This window comes from Nycticebus coucang, chromosome 17 (genome assembly GCF_027406575.1).
Source record: "Nycticebus coucang isolate mNycCou1 chromosome 17, mNycCou1.pri, whole genome shotgun sequence".
In the NCBI taxonomy this organism is placed as follows: Eukaryota; Metazoa; Chordata; class Mammalia; order Primates; family Lorisidae; genus Nycticebus; species Nycticebus coucang.
In genome coordinates, this window is record NC_069796.1 from 55,218,165 (window position 1) to 55,239,699 (window position 21,535).

General features: G+C 39.4%; 1 protein-coding gene across 5 annotated transcripts in view; it reads right to left on the minus strand.

Moving 5' to 3' along the window:
* Nucleotides 1-214: 214 nt before the first annotated feature.
* FAM114A2 (family with sequence similarity 114 member A2) overlaps nucleotides 215-21,535 on the minus strand; it is a 46,419-nt gene continuing 25,098 nt past the window's right edge. For 3 of the 5 annotated variants that reach the window (XM_053566506.1, XM_053566507.1, XM_053566505.1), the window contains 5 exons: nucleotides 18,015-18,137; nucleotides 17,313-17,452; nucleotides 7,875-7,947; nucleotides 3,867-3,920; nucleotides 215-818 (listed from right to left, as the gene is read on the minus strand). In XM_053566506.1, coding sequence (XP_053422481.1) covers nucleotides 684-818; nucleotides 3,867-3,920; nucleotides 7,875-7,947; nucleotides 17,313-17,452; nucleotides 18,015-18,137 — 525 coding nt within the window. In that variant the 3' untranslated portion in view covers nucleotides 215-683. Of the gene's footprint in view, nucleotides 819-3,866; nucleotides 3,921-4,937; nucleotides 5,034-7,874; nucleotides 7,948-17,312; nucleotides 17,453-18,014; nucleotides 18,138-21,535 lie in introns of those variants that run through there. The other 2 variants (XM_053566509.1, XM_053566508.1) reach the window with 2 other exon arrangements.

The window sequence follows — 21,535 nt, forward strand, 5'->3', positions numbered from 1 at the left end:
GGGTCAGCTACAACTTGAAACTTGTTATCCTGGGGTAAAAGGGAGCAATTTGAAGCTACAGGGCACTTTGCTATAGTTAATTTATGTGGGTACAAGGATACAAGTTTCTTCTCAATTCCAAATATCTACTGAGATTTAAAGAGCAGAAGAAATCTTCTACCCATTTTCAAGAATTCATATGATAAATGTAATCATTACAGAGTTTATATATGCCCAGTTTTCTTATAGCCATAAATTTTATTCTCGAAAGAAGAAAGTGTATGACATTAATAGACCAAGCATGTCATGAATTCTGGAATAATAAATTGTTTCTCTCGCTTAATACCCAATGACATCCACGGGCTATTATATCCATGACTAAACTGTTAGTGGTTTCTAACAGTTTAAGGAAAGACCAACATTTTTGCCTGAGTGTCCCACTAATCTTTATCTAGAGCTATTATTGGACTTTGTACAAAAGTTTCTTTTCCAATAATTTATTAATTAAAACAACTGAGAAGAATAATGAGAGGATCTGAATACTTCACCCAAGTGGTAAAGGCAACAAACCTCCTCTTTAAACCCACTCTCCTGCCTGAACTTTTATATACTGAAATGACTCTACTCCTTTATTTCTGTAGGTACCCAGAAGAAAGCAGCACTTCTTGACTATCAAAAGTCTCAAGTGGAATCCTCTCTGTTCTTCACTCTTCTGACAAAGGCCTTTGGCTCTGCTGCTCGTGTCTAGATGATTCTATCTTGTTCTCAATGAGAGAGATCTGTAGTACAGGTAAGAGTAACTGAAAGGCATCCTGGATGTAGGAGGCACTATTTGATGCCTAGGTTTGGAAAAACAAGAGAAAATCATAGTCACTTAAAATATACTGCAAGACAACGAAGGAACAGACTAAATACTGTACTCTAACACTGAATTTTTAGCTTGGAAAATAAAAACACAGACTTGGTCATTTTGGTAAACTCTATTACAGGCAGAAGAATCTAGCTCGTAAGTTATAACAACAGCACCAAAAAAGAACACCAGCATTTTGTTTAACTTGCCCATCAAAAATGACAGCTGTTCTTTGGTAACTGCTCAAATTTAGCATTCAAAGCTTATTTATTCATTGACTAAGTGGGTAGATTCTGCTGTAGTATTGCAGTCAATTATTGCAAGAGCCTTTCAGAAGGCTATAAATCCTGCATCTATAAGATTTCCAACCAATTTTAATAGCCCTTCTTCCATGGACTAAATACAGTCAGTGAACACAAGATTATCTACTTGCAAACATAAATAGGGAATCCTGTATTCAAAGATGACACGGAATAGACATAGTTCTATCTCATACAGCTGACATATTTATGAGAAGTGTTATGGAACTATTATGCTCAAAATTTATCAGACTTCATTTATATTGAAAAGCTGTTACAGTCCAGAAGAATAATAGAGACTTTATTACATTACAATAAAAATGTGTAATACAAGAGTGTTTCAAATATGTAAGTAAGGGGCGGCGCCTGTGGCTCAGTGAGTAGGGCGCCGGCCCCATATGCCGAGGGTGGCGGGTTCAGACCCAGCCCCGGCCAAACAACAACAACAACAAAAAAAAAAAATAGCCGGGCGTTGTGGCGGGCGCCTGTAGTCCCAGCTGCTCGGGAGGCTGAGGCAGGAGAATCGCGTAAGCCCAAGAGCTGGAGGTTGCTGTGAGCTGTGTGACGCCACGGCACTCTACCCGAGGGCGGTACAGTGAGACTCTGTCTCTACAAAAAAAAAAAAAAAAAAAAAAAAAAAACAAATATGTAAGTAAGAAAAACCAACTCAAAACAGCAATAAGGAACCAATATCAAATGATAATACCTTCTTTGAATTTATCAATGGCAAGTATTACCATTTAAACCTCAGGGTGACATTTGTATTTTTGGGTTTTTTTGTAGAGACAGAGTCTCAACTTTATCACCCTCGGTAGAGTGCCGTGGTGTCACTCAGCTCACACCAAACTCCTGGGCTTAGGCGATTCTCTTGAGTCAGCCTCCCAAGTAGCTGGGTCTACAGGTGCCTGCCACAACGCCCAGCTATTTTTTTTGTTCCAGTTTGGCCAAGGCCGGGTTTGAACCCACCAACTTTGGTATATGGGGCTGATGCCCTACCCACTGAGCCACAGGCGCCACCCTCAGGATGACATTTGATACGGAGGTTTCCAGCCAGAAGAAACCTCAGATATCATCTAGTTAAAACTGTTATTTTACACATAAAAATAATAATGAGTTTGTAAGAAGGTAATTTATGGCCCACAGTCATATAACAAGTCAAGGAAGATTCAGGGAAGGACTAAGCTCCTAGTTTGCAAAGTTCTTTCAACTATACCATTCTGCCATTTATCAAACACAAACTTACATTTTTTGAAATTGTTTAAATGATCCCTGACAATTTAAGAAAAACTATGTGGTTAAGGAATTAAGATTATTTACTTTAAGTTAATTTTAAAAGAATTTAAAACTAAAGAACTATCTAGTAAATTTTTTTCTCAATATTTAAAACCTAAGTATCAAATATATTTTCTCCCCCAGACTTACATAAAGATGTTTTAAACAGATCATCAGAAGTCTGTTTGCAAAATTAATTTACAAGATAGAATTCTTAAAAAACATAACCAAGAAAGCATCACATAAGTAATATAATCAATCATAGGATGCTCTTGTAGACAGCAGGCTGTGAGACGGCAGAGCTCTCATAGCCTGGGGAAGATTCAGAGAATGAAACCCCAACTGCTTCTCCTCCATTCTCAAAACAGCCATATTCCTTTCTTCAATGTTCCTTCCGCCAGAAGTCACATAGCCCTTTCTTTGTCTAGTTAACTATGCAGAGATCCTTGAGATCTCTCCCTTCTTTCTCCTTGCCATATGCCAACAAAGTTAAGTGGTAACCACTAAGTCACACAGTTCTTCCTTTGTTTTGTTAACTATGCTGGGATCATTGTGATCTTTCCCTTCTTGCTTCTTGTCATATGTTAACGAAATTGAGTACAAACCATTAACAAGATAGTTTGTCTTTGTTAAAGGTATTTACATTTTCCTATTGTACTGTAAGACCCAGCCTATGTCTTTTGTTTATGCTATTTCCCCATGTTATCTATGCTACCTTCCCTTGGACAACCCTGTATAGATACTATAAAATAAAGCTGATTTTGTGCTTTGGTGCTGGCTGTAGCCATCAGCTCAGTCAGTCCTCCCGGTCCCATCCTTTGTTTCCGTGTCTTCTCTTATGCTGTATTTTCCTCATTCCCCACCAATTCCACTCTGGTTTGCTGCCCTTCGCCACTGCAGTGATTAACGGGTTAAGGATATCTGCCTTTTCTTTGACCTAGAATAAAGCTGACTCAGACAGCTCTTACACCTTCTTTCCATAGACTTAAACCATATACCTCCTTCTAACAGACTAATGAGGATTATGAGAACAGAGGTAACTTTTTGAAAAAACAAAGCAAGATTTTTTTGGCAAGAAAATGACAAAATGTTTTGTTTTGTTACAAAGCTCCTCTTCTTTAGGAAGAAGTGCTTGCTTGTTTATAATTGAAATTTCAGCCCTTCACGTTTACCAGTTGGTATCCAGAAGGTGTTTCATTACTGAAAATTGTCCATTAAGCTGTCAAGAGTCATTACTAAGTGATGACAGTCTATGTTTCTTCCATTCTACTTTATCCTACAGCTTCAACTTAATGCTTTGTAATTAATGAGCAGAATATACACAGCAAATACACACTATTTTGGTCACATTTGTAGCAATATGACTAAACTACTTATCCAGTAAAAAAAAACAAAAAGCGAAAAGTTAAAGACTTAAGAAGAGTTAATTAATAAGAGTCAGAGACTTAAAAACAATCATGACTAACCTCTAGAAATACTGCAGTGATTAATGGGTTAAGGATATCTGCCTTTTCTTTGACCTAAAATAAAGGATACAAAGATTAAAAACAACTTCAAAAGGGAGATTAAAAAACAATAAATGAATATAATCCCTCTTTGAAACACACATACTTCTGCATATAAATATAAGCACAGAAATGTGCTTATATTTATATGAGAGTAAAATGTTATCCCCAGAAAGTAAAATTTACATGCCTAAGCTTCCTTCTTTATACCTTTCTGTGCTATCTGTATTGAGAGTATACTGTTTTATAGTTTTAACTTTAAAAAGTATCCTCATTTTGGAAGAGGGGGATGGGAGAAGTAAATATGATCACAAAACATCATTTTAAAATAAAATATGAAGGGCGGCGCCTGTGGCTCAGTGAGTAGGGCGCCGGCCCCATATGCCGAGGGTGGCGGGTTCAAACCCAGCCCCGGCCAAACTGCAACAAAAAGATAGCCGGGCGTTGTGGTGGGCGCCTGTAGTCCCAGCTGCTCGGGAGGCTGAGGCAAGAGAATCGCGTAAGCCCAAGAGTTAGAGGTTGCTGTGAGCCGTGTGACGCCATGGCACTCTACCCGAGGGCGGTACAGTGAGACTCTGTCTCTACCAAAAAAAAAAAAAAAAAAAAAAAAAAAATATGAAGATAAGAAACACGTTCAAAAAATAGTTTTGGTTAGGCTATTTAGAAAAGTCTTATTTCATGGAAATAAACAATGCAAATTTAATATCCACATATGTTGGCACCCTATAGTTGATTTGCTGGTTTAAAATATCTATATGGAACATATGAAAAGATTTGGCCTCATAAAGTAAACTTTAAGAAACCCAGCTCCCGGGTGGTGCCTATGGCTCAGTGGGTAGGGCACAGCCCCATATACCAAGGGTGGAGGGTTCAAACCCAGCCTGGGCCAAACTGTAACAAAAAATAACCGGGCACTGTGGCGGGTGCCTGCAGTCCCAGCTACTCAGGAGACTGAGGCAAGAGAATTGCCTAAGCCCAGGAGTTGGAGGATGCTGTGAGCTGTGATGCCACAGCACTCTACCAATGCAATAAAGTTAGACTACAACTCTAAAAAAAAAAAAAGAAAGAAAGAAACCCAGCTCCTTTTTTAAAGAAAATTATTTTAAGGATATCTGCCTTTTCTTTGACCTAGAATAAAGCTGGCTCACAATAGCTCTTACACCTTCTTTCCATAGATTTAAACCATATACCTCCTTCTAACAGACTAATGAGGATTAGGTACACAGGTACCTTTTTTGAAAAAAGAGGAAGAGTGAAACTATTATCATAAGATTATCCTTTACAGAAATAATCTAAATTCAAGGCTCAGTGCCCGTAGCACAGTGGTTACGGCACAAGCCACATACCCAAGGGTGGCATGTTCAAACCCAGCCCGGGCCAGCTGCAAGAAAAAAATAGCTGGGCATTGTGGCAGGTGCCTAGAGTCCTAGCTACTTGGGAGGCTGAGGCAACAGAATCATTTAAGCCCAAGAGTTTCAAGTTGCCGTGAACTGTGACACCATCACAGCACTCTATCAAGGGTGACAAAGTAGCACTCTATCTCAAAAAAAAATAATAAAATAAAAATAATCTAAACTCAATTTTTTCTTTTTTTTGAAACAACAGTCTCACTTTGTCACCCCGGGTAGAGTGCCATGACATCACAGCTCACAGCAACCTCAAACTCTTGGGCTTAAGCGATTCTCTTGTCAGCCTCCCGAGTAGCTGGGACTACAGGCACCCGCCCAGCTTTTTTTGTTGTTGTTATTGCAGTTGTCCTTGTTGTTTAGCAGGCCCAGGCCGGGTTCGAACCTGCCAGCCCCAGTGTATGTGGCCAGCACCCTAACCACTGAGCTACAGGCACTGAGTCTACACTCAAAATTTTTTTTTTTTTGGTAAAGACAGAGTCTCACGTACTGCCCTCGGGTAGAGTGCCGTGGCGTCACACAGCTCACAGCAACCTCTAACTCTTGGGCTTACGCGATTCTCTTGCCTCAGCCTCCTGAGCAGCTGGGACTACAGGCGCGCGCCACAACGCCCGGCTATTTTTCTGTTGCAGTTCGGCCGGGGCTGGGTTTGAACCCACACCCTCGGCATATGGGGCCGGCGCCCTACTCACTGAGCCACAGGCGCCGCCCTACACTCAAATTTTTAAAAATGAACTTGGGCCAGAGTCCTAATTAAAATAAATTTAAGAACCCACAGTAACTTTGCTATCACGCTGACACTGATATACTTATTATAAAGTGATTCTCACTGCTTATTTAAAATCCCCTGGATTTTATTCTAACTCATTACTGGTTTCTTTTTTTTTTTTTGTAGAGACAGAGTCTCACTGTACCACCCTCGGTAGAGTGCCGTGGCCTCACACAGCTCACAGCAACCTCCAACTCCTGGGCTTAAGCGATTCTCTTGCCTCAGCCTCCCGAGTAGCTGGGACTACAGGCGCCCGCCACAACGCCCGGCTATTTTTTGGTTGCAGTTTGGCCGGGCCGGGTTTGAACCCGCCACCCTCGGTATATGGGGCCGGCGCCTTACCGACTGAGCCACAGGCGCCGCCCCCGCATTACTGATTTCTTAATCAACTTCGATAGTTGACATACTTTCTCTAAATTTTTATAATTCTAATAAAAAACAAACAAACAAAAAAACCCCCCTAAAATGTCAGAGTGTATTCCCTCTAGGTTCTCATAGTTGAGCTTTCTTCTAGGGTCGGCATGCTGGGGCCTGCTCCAGGAACTAAGAGCAGTGTTTACTTTTTTGTTGTTGCTATGGAAAACAGCAAAACATGTAAGAGAGATCTTATACAGTTCACAAAGCCTAAACGATTTCCTATTTGGGCATTAACAGAAAATAAAGTTTTCTGACTCCTAAAAAAAAAAAAAAAAAAAAAAACCACACACCCACACACTTTACCCTTGACTGTCTAGCAAAGACATATTACCACAGTCTAATAGTCTAAGTTAGCAGCTGCTCCTTCAAGCCAGCATAAAAATTTGGAAGTTTAATTTTGTCAAGGTCTACATTTCCATTATAGGTCCCAGAGGGCAGCCTAAAGAAAACTGGAGACTTCATAAAAAGAGAATAAAAATGAGCTATAAAAATCTGTTAGACATAGACAAGCTGATCCTAAAATTCATGTAAAAATGCACAGGGCCCAAAATAGTAAAAAATCTTGAAAATAAGAACGAAGTTCAAGTAATCACTTCTTGATGCAAAACCACTTACAAAACTACAGTAATCAAGACAATATGGTACTGGCATAAGGACAAACATACAAATCAATGGATTAGAAATAAGAGTCCAGAAATAAACCTGTATCTACAGTCAATTGATTGTTTACAAAGGGACCAAAACAATTTGATGGGGGAAAAGCAGTCTTTTCAACAAATGGTGCTGGGACAACTGGATAAACATAGGCAAAAGAATAAAGTTGGACCCCTACCTTACACCATAGCCCATAATTTAACTCAAAAAGGGTCACAGACATAAATGTAAGAGCTAAAAAAAACTTTAAACATTAACACAGGAGAAAATCATAATTTGGGGGCAGGGAATGATTTCTTAGATAAAGCAGCATCAAAAGCACAAGTGATAAGAGAATATTGAAAAGATAATTTTTGTCAGTATTTTAAAACTTATATACTACTAAGAAAGTGATATGACAACTCATAGATTCGGAGGAAATTTGTGTACATCTTATATCTGAAACAGATTCGTACCTAGAAAGTACAAAGAATTCTTATAAGTCATTAATAAAACAACAACCCAATTCAAAAAATAGGCAAAGAACTTGAATAGACCTTTCTCCAAAGAAGCTATACAAATGACCAAGAAATACATGAAAAGATGTTCAACATCCTTTGCCATTAGGGAATTGAACAATTGAAATAGGTAAATTTTATGGTATGTAAACTGCTATTATAAAAAAAAAATTAAGCTGCTAAAAAGTACCAAAACATTAGTCCATTAAGAGGCATGAATTCTTACCCCAGCTGTTGTGAGGCAGGTGGTGAACTCTTTAGACAGAGAGGATAACTCTTTACACAATACAACCGTCATCCTAGGAAAGAAAACCTAAGTCAGGAAACTTCTCTCCTTTTTATGTTATATAAACTATCAGAAGAAAACCAATCATTCCTGTTACTATAATAAATGTAAAAGAAGAAAGCTTTTAAAGGGCGTAATACAATAGTCCCCCCCCCCCCTTATCCAGTTGCTCTTTCTGCAATTTCAGTTACCTGTAGTCAACTGCAATCTGAAAACATTAAATGGAAAATTCAAGAAATAATTCATAAAAGTTTCACATTTTCACACCATTATGAGTAGCATGACGAAATCTCACATAGTTATACGTGGGACATGAATTATCTCTTTTTTGAGCATATCCACACTGAATACACTACTTGTTCATTAGTTACTTAGCAGCCATCTCAGTTACTAGACTGACTATCATGGTATTATAGCGCACATGTTCAAGTAATCCTTTTATGTTACTTAATAAGGGATTCTGGTATGGTTTGGGTATATCCCCTCCAAAACTCATGTTGAAATTTGATTCCCAATATGACAGTTTTGGGGGATGAAGAATAGTGGGACATATCTGGATCATGGGAGCACTACCTTCATAGATAAAGGGCTATCTCTAGAGAGCGAGTGAGGGCCTATGCTCGTGGAAATGTATGAGTTGCCACAAGGGTTGGCTGTTAGCAAGCCTGCCTCTAGTGTACGTCTCTTAGCAAACACCCACTCACCCATCTACTTCTGTCATATTGTAAAGCGGCACCTGGCCCTCACCTGAAGCCAAGCAGATTCCAATGCCATGCTCTTGGACTTTCCAGTCACCAGATCCTGAGCCAAATAAACATCTTTTCTTTAAAAATTACCTAGCCTCAGATATTCTGTTACAGCAACATCGAACAGACTAAGACAGCTCAAAAGCAGTGATGCTGACAATTTGAACTGCCAAAAAGAAGCCATGAAGTGCTTTCTTAAAAATATTCTGAGGTTGTTAAGATCTACAGTAAGAATGAGTATTCTATCCATGAAATTGTGAATAAGGAAAAAAGAAATTCATGCTATTTTTTCTGTTACACTATAAACTACAAAAGTTATAGTCACAGTGCCTGATAAGTGCTTTAGTTAAGATGTAAAAGGCATTAAATTTGTGAGTGAAAAACATGAACAGAAATGTGTTCTGATTGATGGCAACCAGGTTCGGTACTATGTTTCAAGCATCTACTGGGAACCTGGAATGAATCCCCTGTGGGTAAGGGAGACTTACCATCTGCCTAAATCGGCTACCTAATGTATTAATATCTGGGGACCCATTTGAGCAGGCATTCATGCAGGAGGAAAAGGAAGTTCGGTCCTTAGAAAATTACTTTTCTATAAAATCCTCTATACTTTCAAGTTAAATCAAAAGAAATAATTAAAATATTTTAAGGTGACAGCATAGTACTTAAAAGATTCTACATTCCATTCAGAAATACAAATGAAATATGTATGCATTCATTCAGCAAATATTTACTTAAAGTCTTCTGCTGGGGACATACAGATGAATAAGCAAAGTCCAAATTTTCATGAATTCTAACTTATATGCTAAATTAAGGGAAGACTATAAGTACACATATATACACAAATATATACACATATTCAAATACACATATAATCTTTAGGTGGTACATGAACTAAGAAAACAAAGAAGGATAACTAATTAGAGAAGGGGAAAAAACATTATTTAAGACTGTGTGGTTAAAAAAAAAAAAAGCCTCTCGGGCAGCGCCTGTGGCTCAAGGAGTAGGGTGCTGGTCCCATATGCCGGAGGTGGTGGGTTCAAACCCAGCCCCGGCATTGGAATCTGCTTGGCTCTCTCTAAAAAAGCAGCATTTGAGTAGAGACTTGAATTCTGTGAGAGAGTGAGCCACAACTCGAAAAGCATTTCAAACAGGAGGAATAGCCACTTTTCCACAGAACAGGTGGCTTTGGGGTTATGAGTATCTCATTCTTAAATGTGTTCAAAAAGACAAAACTAGGCTCCGCTCTCTGGGATGCTGTAGAAAAGCAGTAATGCCACAGTGAAGAGGAGGTCATGGGAACATCAGCAGCTCCTCCCACTCCTAACACACTGGACACACTCACACACATTTTGTTTTTCCAATAAAAATTCCTACTATTTCAAAAAAGAGATTTACTGAAACTACTGGACTGCTATTTTTCCCTTCTGTCATTACCTACATTCTACTATTTGTTAATATTTTTGTTCAAAATCAGTAATAAAGTGAGGAAAGAGTGGGTTTGTGACTTCATCAGACCTACGTCTATATCCCTAGCCACACAATCTGGGCATATTACTTAAACTTCTCTTGTCTGTGTTTCCTCATTATTAAAGTTGGATGAGAGGCGGCCGAGTAACAGCTTCCTTGCATCTGGGCACCGTGAGTCTGGGGAGATAGGACTCCAGGCATCTCTGGCTGGTGGGAACTGCCTATCATCACTCCTATGAGGATACAGGGAGTCAGCGAGAGACTTCTGGACCCCAAGAGGAGGACTAAAACAGTGGAAAACCGGCAAGTGGTCGCGTGTGTTCAATCCGTCTAAACCCACCCACAACTGTAAGTTCAGTAGCAGCGAGACTGCAAACCAGAAAGGCCTTACCTGTGAACTGTTTTGGTGTCTTTGGACTTGGGGAGCGCCTGAGCAGGAGTGCGGAGAACTTTGGCCGTTGTCTAGGGCCCCAGTCTGAGCCACTGAGCCAGACGGAGCTAATAGTGTTTGGCGGTGGGTCACACGGAACCATTGTCAGTGATCTGCCCCAGCAAGCTCCGCCCTCAGGGTCGCAGAGCTAGAAACGGGTGGGAGCTGGTAACTCAGCAACCAAGTAGCCTAAGGGTGGGGTCTGAGCCGCCTTGCAGCCCTAACCCTCAGGGGCAGAGTGAGACCAGTTTTGGCACACTGGGCAAGTGGATAGCCACTTCAGCAGTGATTCCAGCAAGAAAGCTGGGAAAGCTTCTGCTCAGCAAGTTTACAAGTTCAAAGTGCCTTTTAAGTGGGCTGAAGAGAGATTTAGGGTGTCTACCTGCTGGGGTTTGAGAAATCAGCAGCCTCCAGTCGTATCAGAACTGTGATTAACATCTCATACCCCAGAAGACCACGTGTTGCCCAGACAATATTCAATAACATATACAAACTGCTTTGTTTTTGGTTGTGTATTTTTTTTTGTTTGGTTGGTTTTTTTTGTTTATTTTGACGTTGTTGATGTTCTTTTGTTTTTTAATTTCAATCTTTTCCATACAGATCCCTTTTTCTTTCTCAATTTTTCTAGTTTAATTATAATTTCCCATTGCTGCCTTTTTCAACATCTAGAACTTCATTTTTGCTAGTGTTTCTACCGCTATCATTTGGTTTGTCCCCCAATTTTATCCCCGTAAAGTTTTCTGTTTGCTTGTTTTGGTTTGATTTATAGCATTTTTGTCTTTCCTCTCTACTTGGTGGAGGTGGGGTACTGAGTCTGATCAGGTTAGCAAAGAGCTGCTGACCTCAAGGGAACCACCCAGCTGGGCACCCCCAGATGGTGGGGTTTTTTTAAGGTTGTGTCAAAGTACCCTACTGTACACCTATATTGCCCTGTCTCCCTCTTTCTGTGCCTCTCTCCTTTTTGTCAATATTCCTTATACCCAACTCCTCTCCTTTCTCTATCTTTCTTTTTTTTCTTATCACTCGGTCCTCCTTTCTTTCATCCCTTTTTTTGCTCTTCAACCTTCTCACCCTTCTGGTCCTGTAACCCTTAGTCCACAGGCATGAGAACTTAAAGAGCAAGAGGAAGTGAAAGGAAAATTAGGGAAAGGAAACAGATAAAAGAAATCACTCATGAGGAAGAATCAGCTGAAAACTCCAGGCAACATGAAGAACCAGTCCAGAACAACCCCGCCAAGGGACCATGAGGTAGCTACTACAGATGATTCCACCTGTAAAGAAATGTTAGGAATGACAGAAAGGGAATTTAGAATACACATGTTGAAAACAATGAAAAGAAATGATGGAAACAATGAAGGAAATTGCTAATAAAGTGGAAAATAACCAAAAGGAAATCCAAAGACAGAATCAAATAAGAGATGAACAATATGAAGAATATAAAAAGGATATAGCAGACCTGAAGGAACTGAAACAGTCAATTAGGGAACTTAAAGATGCAGTGGAAAGTATCAGCAACAGGTTAGACCATGCAGAAGAAAGAATTTCAGAGGTAGAAGACAAAGTTCTTGAGATAACTCAGACAGTAAAAGAGGCAGAAAAGAAAAGAGAGAAAGCAGAACGTTCACTTTCAGAATTATGGGACTTTATGAAGCGTTCCAACATACGAGTTATAGGAATTCCAGAAGGGGAAGAATGCCCCAGAGGAATGGAAGCCATACTAGAGAATATTATAAAAGAAAATTTCCCAAACATCACCAAAGATTCTGACACACTGCTTTCAGAGGGCTATTGGACCCCAGGTCGCCTCAATTCTAACCGAGCTTCTCCAAGACACATTGTGATGAACCTGTCCAAAGTCAAGACAAAAGAAAAGGTTCTGCAAGCTGCCAGGAGTAAGCGCCAGTTGACCTACAGGGGCAAATCCATCAGAGTGACCGCAGACTTCTCTAATGAAACTTTCCAAGCAAGAAGACAATGGTCATCTACCTTTAATCTACTTAAACAGAACAATTTTCAGCCCAGAATTCTGTACCCTGCTAAGCTAAGCTTCAGAATTGACGGAGAAATCAAATCATTTACGGATATACAAACATTGAGGAAATTCGCCACAACAAGACCAGCTCTACAGGAAATACTTCAACCTGTTCTGCACACTGACCACCACAATGGATCAGCAGCAAAGTAAGAACTCAGAAATTAAAGGACAGAACCTAACCTCCACACTGATGCAAAAGATAAAACTAAGCAATGGACTCTCACCAAATAAGACGAACAGAATACTACCACACTTATCAATTATCTCCATAAATGTTAATGGCTTGAATTCTCCACTGAAGAGACATAGATTGGCTGACTGGATTAAAAAACACAAGCCATCCATTTGCTGTCTGCAGGAAACACACCTGGCTTCAAAAGACAAATTAAAGCTCCGAGTCAAGGGTTGGAACACAATTTTTCAGGCAAATGGAATTCAGAAGAAAAGAGGAGTTGCAATCTTATTTTCAGATACATGTGGATTTAAAGCAACTAAAGTCAAAAAAGACAAAGATGGTCACTTTATATTGGTCAAGGGAAAACTACAACAAGAAGACATTTCAATTCCAAATATTTATGCACCCAATTTAAATGCTCCCAGATTCTTGAAGCAGACCTTACTCAGTCTGAGCAAAATGATATCTGATAATACCATAATAACAGGGGACTTTAACACACCTCTTACAGAGCTGGACAGATCCTCTAAACAGAAATTAAACAAAGATGTAAGAGATTTAAATGAGACCCTAGAACAACTATGCTTGATAGATGCATATAGAACACTCCATCCCAAAGATAAAGAATATACATTCTTCTCATCACCCCATGGAACATTCTCCAAAATTGATCATATCCGGGGACACAAAACAAATATCAACAGAATCAAAAGAATTGAAATTTTACCTTGTATCTTCTCAGACCATAAGGCACTAAAGGTGGAACTCAACTCTAACAAAAATGCTCGACCCCACACAAAGGCATGGAAATTAAGCAATCTTCTGTTGAATAACAGATGGGTGCAGGAAGAAATAAAACAGGAAATCATTAACTTCCTTGAGCATAACAACAATGAGGACACAAGCTACCAAAACCTGTGGGATACTGCAAAAGCAGTTTTGAGAGGAAAATTCATCGCTTTAGATGCCTACATTCGAAAAACAGAAAGAGAGCGCATCAACAATCTCACAAGAGATCTTATGGAATTGGAAAAAGAAGAACAATCTAAGCCTAAACTCAGTACAAGAAAAGAAATATCCAAAATCAAATCAGAGATCAATGAAATTAAAAACAAAAGAATCATTCAGAAAATTAATGAAACAAGTAGTTGGTTTTTTGAAAAAATAAATAAAATAGATAAACCATTGGCCAGACTAATGAGGAATAGAAAAGTAAAATCTCTAGTAACCTCAAACAGAAACGATAAACGGGAAATAACAACTGATCCCACAGAGATACAAGAGATCATCTCTGAATACTACCAGAAACTCTATGCCCAGAAATTTGACAATGTGAGGAAATGGATCAATATTTGGAATCATACCCTCTCCCTAGACTTAACCAGGAAGAAATAGACCTCCTGAACAGACCAATTTCAAGCACTGAGATCAAAGAAACAATAAAAAAGCTTCCAACTAAAAAATGCCCTGGTCCAGATGGCTTCACTCCAGAATTCTATCAAACCTTCAAGGAAGAGCTTATTCCTGTACTGCAGAAATTATTCCAAAAAACTGAGGAAGAAGGAATCTTCCCCAACACATTCTATGAAGCAAACATCACCCTGATACCAAAACCAGGAAAAGACCCAAACAAAAAGGAGAATTTCAGACCAATCTCACTCATGAATATAGATGCAAAAATTCTCAACAAAATCCTAGCCAATAGATTACAGCTTATCATCAAAAAAGTCATTCATCATGATCAAGTAGGCTTCATCCCAGGGATGCAAGGCTGGTTTAACATACGCAAGTCCATAAACGTTATCCACCATATTAACAGAGGCAAAAATAAAGATCACATGATCCTCTCAATAGATGCAGAAAAAGCATTTGATAAAATCCAGCATCCTTTTCTAATTAGAACACTGAAAAGTATAGGCATAGGTGGCACATTTCTAAAACTGATTGAAGCTATCTATGACAAACCCACAGCCAATATTTTACTGAATGGAGTAAAACTCAAAGCTTTTCCTCTCAGAACTGGAACCAGACAAGGTTGTCCTCTGTCACCTTTACTATTCAACATAGTGCTGGAAGTTCTAGCCAATTCAATTAGGCAAGACAAGGAAATGAAGGGAATCCAAATGGGAGCAGAGGAGGTCAAACTCTCCCTCTTTGCTGATGACATGATCTTATACTTAGAGAACCCCAAAGACTCAACCACAAGACTCCTAGAAGTCATCAAAAAAATACAGTAATGTTTCAGGATATAAAATCAATGTCCACAAGTCAGCAGCCTTTGTATACACCAATAACAGTGAAGATGAGAAGCTAATTAAGGACACAACTCCCTTCACCATAGTTTCAAAGAAAATGAAATACCTAGGAATATACCTAACGAAGGAGGTGAAGGACCTCTATAAAGAAAACTATGAAATCCTCAGAAAGGAAATAGCAGAGGATATTAACAAATGGAAGAACATACCATGCTCATGGATGGGAAGAATCAACATTCTTAAAATGTCTATACTTCCCAAAGCAATCTACCTATTCAATGCCATTCCTATCAAAGTACCTACATCGTACTTTCAAGATTTGGAAAAAATGATTCTGCGTTTTGTATGGAACCGGAAAAAACCCCGTACAGCTAAGGCAGTTCTTAGTAACAAAAATAAAGCTGGGGGCATCAGCATACCAGATTTTAGGCTGTACTACAAAGCCATAGTGGTCAAGACAGCATGGTACTGGCACAAAAACAGAGACATAGACAGTTGGAATCGAACTGAAAACCAAGAAATGAAACTAACATCTTACAACCACCTAATAAGAGGTGACAAACCATCTTGTTTGGTTTGTCTTCGATAAACCAAACAAGAACTTACCTTGGGGAAAAGACTCCCTATTCAATAAATGGTGTTGGGAGAACTGGACGTCTACCTTCAAAAGACTGAAACTGGACCCACACTTTTCCCCACTCACAAAAATTGATTCAAGATGGATAAAGGACTTAAATTTAAGGCATGAAACAATAAAAATCCTCAAAGAAAGCATAGGAAAAACACTGGAAGATATTGGCCTGAGGGAAGACTTCATGAAGAAGACTGCCATGGCAATTGCAACAACAACAAAAATAAACAAATGGGACTTCATTAAACTGAAAAGCTTCTGTACAGCTAAGGAGACAATAACCAAAGCAAAGAGACAACCTACACAATGGGAAAGGATATTTGCATATTTTCAATCAGACAAAAGCTTGATAACTAGGATCTATAGAGAACTCAAATTAATACACATGAAAAAAGCCAACAATCCCATATATCAATGGGCAAGAGACATGAATAGAACTTTCTCTAAAGATGACAGACGAATGGCTAACAAACACGTGAAAAAATGTTCATCATCTCTATATATTAGAGAAATGCAAATCAAAACAACCCTGAGATATTATCTAACCCCAGTGAGAATGGCCCACATCACAAAATCTCAAAACTGCAGATGCTGGCGTGGATGTGGAGAGAAGGGAACACTTTTACACTGCTGGTGGGACTGCAAACTAGTACAACCTTTCTGGAAGGAAGTATGGAGAAACCTCAAAGCACTCAACCTAGACCTCCCATTCGATCCTGCAATCCCATTACTGGGCATCTACCCAGAAGGAAAAAAATCCTTTTATCATAAGGACACTTGTACTAGACTGTTTATTGCAGCTCAGGTTACAATCGCCAAAATGTGGAAACAGCCTAAATGCCCACCAACCCAGGAATGGATTAATAAGCTGTGGTATATGTGTACCATGGAATACTATTCAGCCATTAAAAAAAATGGAGACTTTACATCCTTCGTATTAACCTGGATGGAAGTGGAAGACATTATTCTTAGTAAAGCATCACAAGAATGGAGAAGCATGAATCCTATGTTCTCAATCTTGGTATGAGGACAATTAATGACAATTAAGGTTATGGGGGGAGCAGAAAGAGGGATAGAGGGAGGGGGGGTGGGGCCTTAGTGTGTGTCACACTTTATGGGGGCAAGACATGATTGCAAGAGGGACTTTACCTAACAATTGCAATCAGTGTAACTGGCTTATTGTACCCTCAATGAATCCCCAACAATAAAAAAAAATAAAAATAAAAAATAAAGTTGGATGAAATCACTTACCTTTAACATTGTTAAAAAAAATTAGAAATGATACATGTAAATTTCTTAGCACAGTGCCTGGCATACAATTAGCACTCAATAACTATTACTAAGATTTGAGGTTCTTAGAACTGTTTTCTATTTTTACTCATACCAAATCCCCTTCCTATTAAAACTAACAATCTATGAGGAAATAATTTTCAAAGCATTAGCCGGTTAATCAAAAGGGCAAGTGAAGAATATAGACTTATGACTCAAGGAAAAGAGAAATGAACAAACGTCTAATATGTGAATAGGTACAATGTGAATGGTATCTTGTTGAAAGGCAAATTTCTAAAACCTTGCAAATAAGCTGAGAAACTGTTTCAACATGTTATATTACTTAGAGGGCTACTCATACACTCACTGAGAAAGAGTTCGGCTCCTTTCTATGGCCATCACTTCCTGCTTCCTGCCATGTAGAAACAATGCTGCTGTTTTGTGGAACAATTCAATTGAGCAGGCAGTCAGTTCTGCTAGGCTCCGGATTGCAAATGCATGGATATCCTGGATAGAAAAACAAAACAAAACATAACAAAACATGTTTTCTTCCAGTGGAAATACCACCTTGCTTCTCTCACACTGAAGGATTCAATATTTTGAAAATAGGAGAAATAGCTGCCCTTCAATAAGCATTCTTTTCTTCCATGTAGTGATATAACTTAATAGCTGCTCTCACAGCTACAAAAATAAAGGCTCCCCTACGGTCAGATATGCCATGTGACTAAGTTTGAGCCAAAGGGTTTAGATAAAAAGTGCCTTGTGACAGCTTCTAGGAACCTTCCCCATGACACAACACACATGCTGTACCCTTTCTCTTTTTTCTTCACTCCTTTAATCTTAAAGTTTTGGATTTAAGATGCTGCAATAATGGATCACCAGGTTGAAATTATGAGCACCAGCACAATATAATAGAACGAACCTAGGTCCCTGATTGTGATACCCACATCTCGAAATTAAAAGCCTGTAATTCAGGTATTACAAAAGCGATCCATGTAACTAAAAACATTTATACACCCTTAATATTTTGAAATTAAAAAAAAAAAAAAAACTTAGTTGCTTTGGCTACCTCTATTGAATTTTTATTGACTTGCTCATTATTTTCTGCTTCCGACTGTTTTTCTTCTCCTTCTTTCTCCGCTAATGGCTTAGTCAGAGATTTTCTGATCCATTCGTGGGCACTATTTCTTGCCTAAATAAGAAAAAGATTATTGTCCAGCAACAATTCAATTTAGCTCACCAACATCATTGCCATTGTTAATACTATTTTTCACATTATAAGGCTGGATACTTTTGGGACAGCCCTCGCATAGACCATTACCTTCCCTTCCATAAGGCCCCTTCATGGCCTTTCCTAGTCAATACAGCTCAAACCATGTCCCCTTTCTCTTGCCCAAAGACAACTACTCTACTGCTCACTATAAATTAATCTTACTTTTTCTTAAAATGCATAGAAGTGGAACCATAAGTTCACTCTAATTTGTGCCTAGCTTTTTACACACAACATAATGCTTGTCAGATTTATGTTGTTGGATGTATTAGTAGTTCATTCTTATAGACTGCTATGTGGTATTTCGTTTTATATACAGCCATGCACCCTACAATGATATCTTAGTCAACAATGGACTACATATATAAAAGTGATCCCCTACGATAATACCATATTTTTACTGTAACTTTTCTACATTTAGATATGTTTAGATACACAAATACTTAACTTACAACTGCCTACAGAGTTCAATACAGTAATATGTACAGATTTGTAGCCTACATTTATATCCTAGGTGTGTAGTAGGCTACACCATCTAGGTTTATGTAAGTACACTCTAACTAAAGATGGGAAGCAGATGTTTAAATAATGACAAAATCACCTAATGATGCATTTCTCAGAACATATGCCATTAAGCAATGCATGTCAGTATATACTGCTACTGATCCATCCTCCTGACAACGAATCTTTGTGTTGTTTCTAGTTTTCTTGGCTTTTGTAATACCATTCTCTTCTGGTTCTCCCCCTATTTTCATGATCATTCTTCCTCAGTCTCTTGCATGTCTGATCTTACTCAGCCAATCCCTTAAACACCAGCATTATATGAATCTCCAGTCTTGACTCCTGACTGCACTCATTCTACACCTCTCTCCTTAAGAACCTTTATCCATCCTACTCCAGTGATTTTTAACTATCCCTGACCTGCTGCTAACTCCTAGATCCTTGTTTCTAGCCCTGACTTCTAAAAACAATTTATTCCAAATGCTTACTGGACACATGTAGTATGATACTCTGCATGCACTGCATATAAAACCTGTAAAAAATCTGAACTTGTCATCCTTCTCTTCCCACCCCCAAAGATTTCATCCTCTTTTACTTCCCAAAGTTTTAGACGTATTATCATATACCAGTCACCTGAGACAAAATTTAAGAGCCATCTTAGAATTTTTTCCTACCTAGTCAATCATCAATCATGGTCTGATTTTACCCAAGATAATTTCTCTAATCTGTACTGCCTTCTTTCTCTTCCTACCGTGGTACCTCTCCCTACTATCATCATGTGAGTTAAGGTCCACATTATGACTAGTTTCCCTGTTTCTGATCTGGTTCATCTTAAATCCATCTTCCATAATGCCACCAGTGATCAATCTCAAGCCCAGAGCTACCTGTTCTTGTTTCCTTCAATGTCTTCTCATAAACTAGATCAATCACACTCTCTCTCATGATGTAAGAAGTTAAATGGCATAGATTCTACCTACTTCTTTAACCTCGTTGCTTACACTTTTCATTTTATAGTCTAGTGATAATGGCCTGTACTGCCCTCATTCTTTCAATCCTCCACCCAGGTGAAATTTCTTCCAGGTAACTTAATTTAGTACTTACCAAATTTACTGGTTACTTCTTGAATTTAGAATTTATCAAAACATACTAGATTAACCATATCTCTATTTTCTAATTAAACTCCGTATGACAGGATAATTAGAGTGTCACATTTGCCTTTGCACACCAGTGTCTGCTATACTGTAGAGAATATCTACTGTTTTTACCAGGCCAGCATCCGTATCTCCTTTCTTTTGGCAGTAGATTCTAGATATTCTTAGTTCATGTGATTTGTGTGGAGCTGTTTCAATCCTCTGATTCTAAGGATTGGCACATGATTCAAGTATAGCCACTAAGAATGTTAATCTCCCTGTTCACATAGTAATCAGCTCATGTATAGAAAAGTGACCCAAGTATGGTCAACCAGCATCAGCCCTGAACATTTGGTAAATTTATTAGGAAAAGGAAGCAGTCTTTCTATAGAAGTTACTAAAAAAAAAAAAAAAAAAAAGCCATCCTAAACTGAGAGTGGTCATGTTACCACCCTTTGGAAAAAAAAAAAGATTACCTAAGAATAAAGCCACGAGTCTCAGCTACTTGTGAGGCTGAGGTAAGAGGATTGACTGCTTGAGCCCAAAAGTTTGAGATTACTGTGAGCTATGGGTGACAAAGTGAAACTGTCTTAAAAAAAAAAAAATCCTAAGGGGCAGAGACAAGATGGCTGACTGAAGCCAGCTTTCCACAGAGGCTCCTGTCCACAAGGAGAGTTAAAGGACAGAAATTTAGCAAGTAGCCCGGTGGATTAGAGCTGCACCAAGAGAGAAGGTTGAAGAACACACATCAAACCCACTGAGGCAAGCTGCAACCCCAAGGATACAAACAAAAGGTACAAAATCCATCACCAAGTGGACAGGAGTCCACTCCCCCATGAGAACGGCTCGGAGTGCCCCACAAACAAACAAGCAGAGTTCAAAGGTCCTCCCACTACACTCCACAGGAGAGACCCTCTAAAAACCGGACCTACCTCCCCTACTAGGGTGCCATGGCATTCTACTGACAGGCATAAAACTGTATAAAATTGTATATATTCTCTACCTGCAATTCTGAGCTCCCAGCACTCCCCTCCACTCTCACTTTGAGGGCTAGAGGCCTGTCCCCGAGGAGTCCAAATTCTTGGGTGATTTCTCGAGGGGTGTGGACAGGGCCTGGACTGCAGCTGGTCAGTGCTGATTCTGCAGCACAGGAGTAAGGAGAGGACAGTTGGCTGAGAGGGAACCACACCAGAGCAGCGGTGTCCTTAGGTGCACAGCACCAGCCGTTTTTGGCAAGAATAGGGCTCACCCCCAGATGTTCCAAAGTCACACCCCCTGTCTCTCTGGGCAAGCAGAGGAGGCCAGGCATCTTCTCAGGTGGCAACCACCACAGAACAGATCTGGGATGGAAACGCAGGCCCCGTGAGTAAAGGGTTTGCCTGAGGCGGTACTGGCCTGGGTGGAGCACAGGGACTAGAAAACCCACGTGCAGAGCCGCAGATTCCAGGGTGGGGCTGACACAGTGGACCGCTTTACTGAGCCTATAACACACCCGGCCCTCAGGGGATCATCAGCCTCTAGACAAAGGAAGGCAGGAAGCTAGAACTGACACCTAACAGTGCTGTGAATACTGTCAGTGCTGTGAATACAAACCTGCAGGAACAAAGACAGGGCCTGAGGCGCAGTTTCTGGGAACTCAAAATAGCTTCTCTTCTGCAGGGGAATTTAGGAGGGACAGAAACAAATTCC